The sequence below is a fragment of the Eurosta solidaginis genome, chromosome 1, assembly GCF_040869045.1.
Source record: "Eurosta solidaginis isolate ZX-2024a chromosome 1, ASM4086904v1, whole genome shotgun sequence".
Lineage (NCBI taxonomy): Eukaryota > Metazoa > Arthropoda > Insecta > Diptera > Tephritidae > Eurosta > Eurosta solidaginis.
This window is the reverse complement of record NC_090319.1, coordinates 298,497,665-298,510,519: the sequence shown is the minus strand read 5'-3', so window position 1 is coordinate 298,510,519 and position 12,855 is coordinate 298,497,665. Positions and strand designations below refer to the sequence as shown.

Genomic DNA, 12,855 nt, shown 5'->3' with positions numbered 1-12,855 from the left:
TGTAGAAAACTAGCTTTACTCGGCGTACTTTGTAACGTACGCATATTTGGTGAAATTTTCGATTAAAACATTTTAGTATTGTATGTTATTGTAATGCAAGTGGGTACACAATATTTTTGGTTTTTTCGTTCGGTGCAAAGATAAATAAATGTTTTGGTGTTCCAACTCTAAGAGCAAGCAACACATAGCTGGCCATGGGAAAAGCATGGACTCTCTAAATTTAATCCTGCCACATTAAGCGATTGTCTTTGTGCTTTTTTGATTGTAATTGCAAAAGCAGGGCGTACAGGAAACTGTAAGCGCTTAAAATTCAATGGCAAATCTGTAGGAATTATTGGGATCCGTGTTATGAGCACATCTTCACCTTTGCTTTTACCGCTGATGATTGTTGCTTCGATTACATTCGGCATTAATTTTTTGACGCAAAATCTGGTTCCATTGCACAATTTTGGTTGGTCTAAATTCCGAAGAAGCATGATTGGTGAGCCAATTTTTAAAGTTAATATATGCGCAGGCATTCCAGGTAGTTCTAAAGAGTTTAGAAATTCAATTGGATAATTCACAATTTGATCTTCATCTGTAACTGTGTCGATCGATTTATATTTCGCCACTTCAATAGGAATTTGGTTTTGAATGTGATCATTGATTTTGTTAACATGATCATTTTTGGGAGTTAAGATTGCTCGTTCGCATAGCCAAAAAAAATTTTATTTAAAATTCTTAATCCTGAAATATGAAAAACCTTCGTCTTGATCGAAGGAACCTATAGCCAAAATTTGGTGATGATTGAAGTTTGGGAAATACGTTTCCATAGGGAACACACACACATAATTTGATGTTTTAGAAAATGTAGATAGACTGAAGCTAACACATTTTTTTAGCGGCGGATTTCTAAACGTCCAAAAGGAATAACAGCCAAACTCAACAATACAGTCAAACTTTAGGTGTTAAAATAACCTAAGTTAGTACAGACAGCCATAGTTCTGAAAAATCCCATTTGTAGGGAATGTGCCACACCCCTTTTTTCCCAATTCCACATTTTACTGGAGGTGTTAGGACTTAACGTCATATATCTCCTTACCAATTTTCATTATCCTACTATTACTACATCCAGAGATATGCAGTATGATGTATTCTATTTGTATGAGTGGTGCCACGCCCCCTTTTTCCCAATTCCACATTTTCTTGGTGGTGTTAGGGATTGACCTTATATAACTCCTTACTGAATTTCAATGTTCTGGCATGTATACCTTTAAAGTTATGCAGTACCAAAGATTCCATTTGTATGGGAGGTGCCACACCCCTTTTATATATCGAAATTATTTTTAGCCTAAAACCTTCCCGTTGATCGAAGGAACCCATACCCAAAATTTGGTGATGATTGAAGTGTGAGAAATACGTTTTGTGAGGTTCCATTTCGGAACCTCAGAAAAAGTTGTACTTGCGCGCACACCTCTACTTTTAGTGTTAAGTTACCCTTCTTTATTTAAGTTAATTTTGTAGGATGATAAACAGTTTTAAACTTTTTCGTTCCGTTTTAAATTAATCCCTCGACTTAGTTAATTTTATAATTTTTCCGATTCAATATGGTTTTAGTTTTTTTCCACACTTGCTTCGTGTGTTAACTTTAATGCCCAAAATTATAATGGTACGATATAGAAAATGTCGATTGGCAATAGTGCCATCGTCATTTTCTATATTTCACCTCACATAAATACAACGTATTCTTTCTCATGTGCTGTATTACAGCGGCTGAATACATATGAACATACATTCTTTTATTCTTTCTAGCAAGATGCACTATTCACAACGGCATATGTGCATTGTGAGCAACGATGTTGCCAGATGGTTTATAAAAGATGATTTGGGGAATTTTACCCTTACATCACCCTTTTTGGGGAAAAGAAGAATTGACAAAGTGATCAGTTTTGTCACATTCTTCTTGCCCATAAACGTATAAAAATTATTGCGAACCAACAAATAAACGAATTCGTTAGTTCGGAACCATTTTTATTACTAATTGAAAAAGATTTTATACTTAGAATACTTAAATTGTAGTTACATTTTGTAGTTTATTGTAACTTAAATAAAGGCTATAAAAATTAATAACATTTTAATTTACTACAATATATGTTGAATGTTTCTTTGTAAGTATTTATGTTTTATATATTCAATTTAAAGTTTTACATTTCTATTACATATTAAATATGTATTTTTATACTCAGCTGAGCAGAGCTCACAAAGTATATTAAATTTGTTCGCATAACGGTAATCCGTAACGGCATAAACTAATCGAGATAGATATAGACTTCTATATATCAAAATGGTCTGGGCGAAAAAAGAAATTCATTTAGCCATGTCCGTCCGTCCGTCCGTCCATAAACACGATAACTTGAGTAAATTTTGAGGTATCTTGATAAAATTTGGTATGTAGGTTCCTGGGCGCTCATCTCAGATCGGTATTTAAAATGAACGAAATCGGACTACAACCACGCCCACTTTTTCGATATCGAAAATTTCGAAAAACCGAAAAAGTGCGATAGTTCATTACCAAAAACGGATATAGCGATGAAACTTTGTAGGTGCGTTGACCTTATGGCGCAAAATAGAAAATTAGTAAAATTTTAGACAATGGGCGTGGCACCGCCCACTTTTAAAAGAAGGTAATTTGAAAGTTTTGCAAGCTCTAATTTCGCAGTCGTTGAAGATATCATGATGAAATTTGGCAGGCACGTTGCTCCTATTACTATATGTGTGCTAAATAAAAATTTGAAAAATCGGATGACGAACACGCCCACTTTAAAAAAATTTTTTTTAAGTCAAATTTTAACAAAAAATTTAATATCTTTACAGTATATAAGTAAATTATGTCAACATTCAACTCCAGTGATGATATGGTAACAAAATACAAAAATAAAAGAAAATGTCAAAATGGGCGTGGCTCCGCCCTTTTTCATTTAATTCGTCTAGAATACTTTTAAGGCCATAAGTCGAACAAAAATTTACCAATCCTTGTGAAATTTGGTAGGTGCATAGATTCTATGACGTTAACTGTTTTCTGTGAAAATCGGTTGAAGCCACGCCAAGTTTTTATACACATTCGACCGTCTGTCCTTCCGCTCGGCCGTTAACACGATAACTTGAGCAAAAATCGATATATCTTTACTAAACTCAGTTCACGTACTTATCTGAACTCACTTTATCTTGATATAAAAAATGGCCGAAATCCGACTATGACCACGCCCACTTTTTCGATATCGAAAATTACGAAAAATGAAAAAAATGCCATAATTCTGTACCAAATATGATAAAAGAGATGAAACATGGTAATTGGATTGGTTTATTGACACAAAATATAACTTTAGAAAAAACTTTGAAAATGGTTGTGACACCTACCATATTAAGTAGAAGAAAATGAAAAAGTTCTGGAGGGCGAAATCAAAAGCCCTTGAAATTTTGGCAGGAATACTGTTCGTGGTATGACATATATAAATAAATTAGCGGTACCCGACAGATGATGTTCTGGGTCACCCTGGTCCACATTTTTGTCAATATCTCGAAAACGCCTTCACATATACAACTAATGGCCACTCCCTTTTAAAACCCTCATTAATACCTTTAATTTGATACCCATATCGTAAAAACACATTCTAGAGTCACCCCTAGTGCCCCTCATTGCGATATCTCGAAAAGGCGTCCACCTATAGAACTAAGGCCCACTACGTTTTAAATAATCAGTAACACCTTTCATTTGATACCCATATCGTACACGCGCATTGTAGAGTCACCCCTGATCCGCCTTTATGGCGATATCCCGAAATGGCTTCCACCTATAGAACTATGGCCCACTCCCTTTTTAAATACTCTTTAATACCTTCCATTTGATACACATGTCACATAAACACATTCCAGGTTTACCCTAGGTTCATTTTCCTACATTGTGATTTTCCCTTATTTTGTCTCCAAAGCTCTCAGCTGAGTATGTAATGTTCGGTTACACCCGAACTTAGCCTTCCTTACTTTTTTTTTTTTTTTTTTTTTAGCAATTAAGGAATACAATTAAGGGCTTCATTCTGTATTGCGAACGATAGCTCAGACGAACGATTCAATTCAAACAATTTCGTCGAGCAATGGTACTCTCTATCATTTTCGTTCGGTCTTTACGTTTCTAACTAACAGGAAGGCAAAAGTAAGTGTCAAGTGATAAGTTGCCATCGTTTAACATAGTGCAAATACACTAGCGATACGTCTCTGATCCGCAACGGAAGTTCGTTTCGTAATAGAGAATGAGGCCCTAAGAAATACAATTTTGTTATCCGGTATGAAAAATTTTTATGAAATACGTTTTTTTTTTTCTCTTTGAATATACAAAATTTTGTGCTATTTTTCTTTTTTTTTGTTTTAACAGTTTTTTGGGCCTTTGTGGCTGCTTAAATGCTAGTACTAAAAAAAAATTTTTTTTTAAAATTATTTTTCAATCAAATTTAAAGTATAATCAAAGTATTAAAGTAATGTTAATTTACTTTACTTAGGCTATTTTATGTACTACTTTTTCTTTGTTTTTAACTTCATCGAAAATAGTTACATTAGGTTCGTTAATTTTAGTTATTGTAAACGGACCTTGATAAATATTTTCATGTTTGTGATGTGGTTCTTTCTGTAAGAGTACTTTATCTCCGATTTTGACAACTAACGGATGAGCCGTTTTATCATAAAGATTTTTACTTTGTAACTTATTTTTATTTATTAGGTTTTGTGCCATTTTGGGTGCTTTCTGCATCTTCTTTACTTAATTCATTAGGCAAAGTTGCCTTTTTTGCAAAAACTAACTCAAAAGGCGAAAATTGTTTGTCGAAAACTGTGCTACTCGTAGTATTGTGTAGGAAAGTAAAGTATTTTAAATAAACATCCCAATCAGAAAAAGTATCTTTCAAATATGCACGTAAGTATTCATTAAAAACTCTATGATTACGTTCAATTGTGCAAACAGTTTCGTGATGGTATGCAGTGGAAAAATTATGTTTAATATTCAAAAGTTTAGTTAATTCTTCAAATAATTCATTTTTAAATTCTGTACCTAAATCCGATTTTATGGCATTCATTGTGCCGTATGTCAAAATAAAGCCTTCAAAAATTGCTGAAGCAATTGTTTTTGCTGATCTGTCTGGCACAGCGACTGTTACCAGGTAATTGGTCATGTCGCAAATCATGATAAGTGCGAACTTGTTACCATATTTGGACTCAGGTAAGGGTCCTATTGTGTCAATTACTAGTATATCGAATGGTTTACAAAGAGTTGGTGTTAAAACAAGTTTTTCTTTTGTTTTAGGTTTAACCTCGTTTAAAAGACAATCTTTACAATTTTTGATATATTTCGATCACGAGTCATATCTTTACAATACAATTTTGTTCGTAGTTTTGCGTATAATTTTTTCATACCACAATGTCCACCAGAAATGGGATCGTTATGGTAAATTTTCATTAGCTTTAGTTTTGTGTCCTCATCTGTTACTGTCTCCACTGGATCTGTTAAAATAATTTCTAATGATATTAAAATTTTATTTCCAATATTTTTGAAATTTGTAATAGTGTAATGTTCGAACAAAATATCGTTTTAGGCCATTCAATCTGCTTAATTTTGCGTTTGCTGGCTTCTGATTCAAGCCTCGAAAGTAATTTCTCTAAAGTCATTATTTAGTTAGCAATCTCAAAACTAAGAACTCGAGTTTTTTATGTTTAATATGCGCAAAAATTCTCAAATTTGTTGTTTTATTATTTTTATCGTACGTAATTTCAGATCTTGTCCGTGGAACTTTTTTCGAAAAATTCAATGAAAATTTGTCGTAAACGTGTAAAGTAAGTTGTCAGTTTTCCTATGTAAATTTTTGTCGTTTGCCTGTTTTGTCATTGCCCTTGTCTGTACTGCCAAAATTAGTTTGTTAGCTTCTTTAATCTCATCCATTGTAATGCGCGATAGTGCATCAGCGCCAACGTTTGATTTACCCTTTATATAAACTATAGTAAATTTGTATTCTGCTAATTCTAGCCTAATTCTCGAAAGTTTTGAAGAGGGGTCTTTCATGTTGAATAGGTATACTAGAGGTCTATGGTCTGACTTTACGATGAAATTTGTGCCATAAACGTATGGCCGAAACTGCTTTATTGCGAAGTAAATAGCTAAGAGTTCCAACTCTATAATTGGTTTTTTTCTTCTCTGCTTTATTAAATGCTTTAGAAGCGAAACAAATTGGTAAATCACTGCCTTGCTGTTCTTGACTCAAAATAGCGCCACATCCAGTTGTGGAAGCATCAACCGTAATAATGAATTGTTTTGTAAAATCTGGATATTGAAGTAGTTTTGGTGAAAGTAATGCTGCTTTCAAAGATAAAAGTGCCCTTTCGCACTCTACATCCCATACAAATTCAACTCTTTTTCTGCCTAATCGATTTAGAGGCGCTGTCAGAGACGCAAAATTAGGTATAAACCATCTGTAATAGTTTGCAAACGCCACGAATCGTCGTACCGCGTTTTTATCAGTTGGTTTTGTATACTTTTTAATTGCGTTTATTTTGGAGTCGTCTGGCAACAAACCTGTGGCTGAACATTTATGTCCTAAAAATGTAACTTCTGGTCGTAAAAAGCTGCATTTATTTGGGTTAAGCTTGAGATTGAAAGACCTACAAGTATTGAAAACTTTTGAAAGATTTTTAATATGGTGTGCTTCACTACAACCTATGACGATGATATCGTCGACGTACAAAAAAACGACGTTAGGTGGTATACCCGAAAAAGCTATTGTCATCATTCGTGAGAATGAATTTGGTGCTATATTTAAACCGAATGGAAGCCTTTTCCATCTAAATGCACCTCGGTCAGTGCTGAAAGAAGTAATGTCACGTGAGTCAGGATGCAAGGGGATTTGATGAAATCCCGAAAAAAGATCTAATGTGGAAAAATACTTTGCGCTGCCAAGATTGGCTAAAATATTGTCAACTCTAGCTAGTGGAAATTTATCAGCAATGAGTTTTTTGTTTACTGCGCGAAAATCTACGCACATACGATAAGCTTTTTGACCATTAGTATCTTTCTTTGGGACTACAATCAAAGGACTATTGTAATTGAAGTAACTCGGTTCAATAAAATCGTTGTCTAACAGTTTATTTACTTGGCAATTTATTTCTTCGCGTTGAGAGTATGGCAATCGATAGTTTTTAACATATACCGGCTCGTTGTCTGTCAGTCTTAATTTTTGCTCGTAGAAGTTGTTTAAAGTCATTTTGTCCGTGTCAAGAGCAAAAATATTGGCATAATCTATGCAAAGGTTAACTAATTTATTTGGAGCATGTTGAGGTATTTGATTTTTTTAAATTGAAATAAGCTTTTTCGTACGCTTGTCTTCTGTTTCTGTCTTGTTAATTGTATAAACATTATAATTTGAAAGTTTACTGTCCGAATACTGTTTCTTTTCACATACTTCACATCATCCGTGGTGTTTATGACTTTAATTATTGGGTTACTGGAATTAACAATGCACCTAGCTGTGACAACGCCTTTTTCAATTTCCTGCGAGCCCACGAAAAGTGGCTCGGGTGAATCTCCTAAATCAAAAAGTCTGAATATTTCACATCTGGGAGGAATGATACAACTGTCGTTTTCTGTTCCGTACAGGATTGGTATCGCGACTTTTTCATTACCTACCCAAAAGGAAATACTATTTCTTTCATAATTAATAATGCATTTGTTAATTTTCAGAAAATCTTTACCCAGTATGCCATCGGATGGAATATTAAAGTCTTCATTTACTACATGTAAAGTATGTTTAAGAGGAAAGTTTGAAAAATTTAAATTTACGGTAATTTTACCTAAAGTGGAAACTGAATTAGAAGTGACACCGGTAATGTTAATAATGTCGTTTGTATTTAATGAGATATTACTGCCTATACATGATATTTTTATTAAAGAAATGTCTGCTTGAGTGTCTACTAGGAAAGAACAAAATTTTTGTCACTCGTTAAGTTGTAATTCTATGAAATCTGAGTAATTTAAATTTAAACAATAGATGCCTATTGGTGAGGGAAGTTCGCTTACTCGCTTAGTTCGTCCTCCCCCAGTGTTCGCTCCTGAGGGGCACTCGCGTTTAAAGCGCGTACGTTTGCATTTCTACCTCTACCGTTTGATGATCTTGAATTGTTACTTCTATTGTTACTGCTATTTGTATTTAAATTGGAATTTGGACGTGTATTACTATTGTTGCTATTCGGGTATCTATTTCCGTTATAATTTCGATATCCCTGATTATTGTTACCGTTACGCTTGCTGTTGTATGCAAATGAACTATTGTTTCTATAACCAGTATAGCCGCGGTTTGGGTAAAAGCCACGGTAACTACCACGTGAATTTCTGAATGTATTGTTGATACGCGATCGAAAAGCTAAAACCTGACGCTCTGTTACTTCGTTGTTTTGTTCTACAATTAATTTCGCTACTACGTCTTTCGGATCGGTAAATGGCGTTGAGGCTAAAATAGTTTTCACTAAATTGGATTTTGCATTTTAACGAAACACGTTAACCGTCATTTAACTGCCATTTCATGAGCTTTCGCTTGAGTGATCCCTTTAATAATAAGAGACCGCTCAAGTGAGTCAGCTAAATCTTCAACTTTTTTGGCAAAATCTGTATAATTGTTATTGTCAACGTGCAACGCTGCAATTTTCCCTGCTACAACTTTCGAGTTGTCTGGTTTGGTCCTACTACGTAGAGCTACTTTAATTTCATTGACTGAAGTTACTTGTCTTGGTATTGCTTCACGGGCTTTACCCTCCAGTTTTGATTTTAAAAATGCTATAAAGGTATTAGTTAGATCTTCAGTAGCGAACTGTTCAAGTAATTCAATTTTGTCTCTAAAAGTTGCAAGTGCTAAAGGATCACCGCTGTAGTTTTCTGTAATAGAATTAGCACATGTGTTAATAAAAGTTTTCTTTTCCTCAAGTGTTGCCATGATTTGATCGTTAAAATCTGAAGCTGAATTAGAAGAGGGTGAGGCAACGTTTGTACTAATTGGATGGTTAAGATCTGGGTTTACGTTAGAAGAAGGGGTAACTAAGTTTGTACTATTTGAGTCGTTAAGATCTGATTTTAAAGTAGAAGAAGTTGAAGTTAATTTTGCACTATTTGAATCGTTAAGATTTGAAGCTAAATTAAAAGTAAAAATTTTACTGGAAGAATCTTCGAAGCCTGGAAAATCTGTTGACAAAGATAATCTATTTTCCTGGTTTGTGACTTTTTCGGTCGAAGATCAAGTTAAACTTTCGTAGCATGAGGCTGATTTATAGGAATCGGATTCTGAATCTGTAGTTTTTTGCACTTGCTTCCAATTTTTAAGGTTGTACATACATATGTAGTTATCAGAATAATAAAAAGAATTCAGTTCAAATTGCTATGAAATTAATGAAGTACTTATTTGAATGTCTGAACTTATATTTGAAGCTGAAATGTTGAGGAAAAAGAGAAAAAAAATTTTGTAAAAGGGAGCTGATTTACAGGTGAATAGTCGCTAAAGAAATATTTAACAATTTATTGGAAGAATTAATTGAAACTGCAGTATACTTGTATGAAAAATCTGTAAGAAGTAATTGAATTTAAAATGGCACTAAAGTATATAAGTATGAATTGGTAAAAATCTCAAAAATGTGGTAATCACGGACGCACGCTTTATTCAAAAAAATCTAATTTGGTATTTTACGGAACCATCGCATATATCAAAAAAATGTTAATTGGTTTTTCACGGAACCACCGCTTGTATCAGAAAAATCCAAAATTTATATGAAATGCGAAAATATTTTAATTGAAATGCGAAGGCACGGAATTTTATATCAATTTTAATGTTAAGTCGCTGCTGGTGTTCTTGCTGCTGCTGATTTTCGTCGCTGAGCGTTAATGCTGGTAGTGGTGACAAAATGGCGTTGTATTGGGTGGAGTGGTTTTTCGCGTTCTGTTATGCGTGCCGTGGTTTGAGTGCCGTTATGTACAGGCCCGCTGGTTTTACCAAAGTTACTAGTTTAATTTTGTCGATTAGATTTAGAAATTGTAGTTTGATTAAATTTGCTTTAGAAGATTGTAGTTTTATTAAATTTGATTCAGAAATTGTAGTTTTATTAAATTTGATTTAAAAAAATTGTAGTTTTATTAAATTTGATATTGCACACCATGCACCTTATCCTTGATAACGCACACCACGCACTTTATCTTTTCACTGCTAGCCAAAGACTGTACACATCCAAAAAAATATTTTTCCACTCACCACCAATCCCCCGTCCAAAAAAAAAACCCGCTGCCTGACGAGGCTCCAGTCTCACGGTCACCATGCGAGGTTCCATTTCGGAACCTCCGAAAAAGTTGTACTTACGCGCACACCCTACTGCACACTCCACACTCCACACCAAACACCAATTCCAAAAACTACTTTTAGTTTTAAGTTAACCTTCTTTATTTAAGTTAATTTTGTAGGATGATAAACAGTTTTAAACATTTTCTTTCCGTTTTAAATTAATCCCTCGACTTAGTTAATTTTATAATTTTTCCGATTCAATATGGTTTAAGTTTTTTTCCACACTTGCTTCGTGTGTTAACTTTAATGTCCAAAATTATAATGGTGCGATGTAGAAAATGTCGATTGGCAATAGTGCCATCGTCATTTTCTATATTTCACCTCACATAAATACAACGTATTCTTTCTCATGTGCTGTATTACAACAGCTGAATACATATGAACATACATTCTTTTATTCTTTCTAGCAAGATGCACTATTCACAATGACATATGTGCATTGTGAGCAACGATGTTGCCAGATAGTTTACAAAAGATGATTTGGGGAATTTTACCCTTACAGTTTCCATAGCGAACACGCACACACACACAGAATTTTATTTTTATACCTATAGATGTAGATAGACTGAAGCTAACACATTTTTTTAACGGCGGCAGGTTACTAAACGTCCAAAAGGAATAACAGCCAAACTCAACAATGCAGTCAAACTTTAGGTGTTAAAATAACCTAAGTTTGTACGGCAGCCATAGTTCTGAAAAATCCCATTTGTAGGGAGTGTGCCACGCCCCTTTTTCTCAATTCCACATTTTACTGGAGGTGTTAGGACTTAACGTCATATACCTTCAGAGTTATGCAGTACCAAATATTCCATTTGTATGGGAGGTGCCACGCCCCTTTTATATATCGAAATTATTTTTAGCCTAAAACCTTCGCGTTGATCGAAGGAACCCATAGCCAAAATTTGGTGATGATTGAAATGTGAGAAATACGTTTCCATAGCAAACACACACACACAGAATTTGATTTTTATATATATAGATGTTTAAGTTTACTAATTTCCATAAAAATTTGTATTTAAAGCTTAACACTTGAGCAAGTGGATGCATTATGGGAGTGGCTGGCACATGATAGTGAATGCGCCGACTGTTATTTTTCATGGTTGCAAAGTCAGGCCAAAGGTGGCGATCAGCATGCATTGGGAATTGATGCGTTGCAACATTTATATTTGAAAAAATTACCAGAACTACGACCTGAAGAATTCTCAATGGTTGCACTGGGATTATTTCAACAATTGTGTAGTTTGGCACGCATGGCTATTGCACATTACGAGAAACAAACTGACTCAATATCACCCACATCATCGAACATAGTTGGTATGTATCATCTATGGAAGATCGCCTTGCGCGCACACAACACAGAAGTGTCCTTGGCTGCCATACAATATATCAATATGTACTATATGGGACAACAGTTGAGATTAGAAAAGGAATTTGTATCACAATGCATGGATAATTTGGTGCAAGCAACAAACGCATTAGAAAGGTAGATCAAATTGCCTAACTTTGCAAAATTAATTGATAACGTCTTATTTCCTTACAGTAATGAAGATGAAAATGCACTTATGTGTGTACAGCGTGGACTTATGCTACTCAATACACATTTAGAGACATTTCGTCGTCGTTATGCGTTTCATTTGCGACGTTGGGCTATTGAAGGCAAAGGCGTTTGCTCACATAGCAATTTAAAAAATGAAGCTACGGGCCCAGCTATACGTATAGTTTTACAACCGGCTGGTCTCTCTGAGAAGTCCATTTTACATATGCATGCTTGTGATTTAATAGCAGAACTTAAAGCGGAAATATCTAAATGGTATACGATTTGTTTGTTTGTAATATGTAAACATATTTATATATTTATTTTTCGTGTAACAGGTGGGAAAATTTACAAGGTAGCAGTAGTAGTGGCGGGGTTTCAGCACCAGTTCTTGGACTTTTGTTGAGTGATGGGCCGCTACGTATCATAACACAAGGTCAAGAATTGACATCCGATTATGACGAGCGTAGTTTGGGCGATGCCGGTTTCAAGGATAATCAGGTTAGTTCTTCTTTTTAAAATTAATTTCTTAAGCGGAGATGCGTAGTATTTTATTGTGAGACAAATTTTAAAAATATACGGATACGTATATATCTATGATATCTTATGGTAATACGATACTACGTAGTTACGCCAATACCACAAAACGCAAGTAAGCTAATACAGCTTTACGGTAGTACAACCTAGAAGGTTCAATGTGTTTATAAAAAATGGTTTTCAAATTTTCGAGCTGGTACCTTAATCGTGCAACACTTTACTTCCCTACAATTGAAAAATGATAACTATCTTCCGATCGTGCTTTATACTCCCTTTTCCCGTCTCCCCCTCTATCACTCTCCGACATTTTTATATCTTCCTTTTATATCCCAACTCTCATAATTATAATCTATGTTTACTAAATATTTGGTGCTTGAAATATTTTTTGAGATATAA

The 12,855-nt window shown here is 34.4% G+C and overlaps 1 protein-coding gene across 1 annotated transcript in view; it reads left to right on the top strand.

Annotated features, from left to right (window-relative positions):
- Nucleotides 1-12,855, top strand: part of puf (ubiquitinyl hydrolase 1 puf) — a 92,136-nt gene that overhangs the window by 11,364 nt on the left and 67,917 nt on the right. The window contains exons 7-9 of the mRNA XM_067761172.1: nucleotides 11,410-11,871; nucleotides 11,929-12,198; nucleotides 12,261-12,423. Of these exons, the coding sequence (XP_067617273.1) occupies nucleotides 11,410-11,871; nucleotides 11,929-12,198; nucleotides 12,261-12,423 (895 nt within the window). The remainder of the gene's footprint in view (nucleotides 1-11,409; nucleotides 11,872-11,928; nucleotides 12,199-12,260; nucleotides 12,424-12,855) is intronic.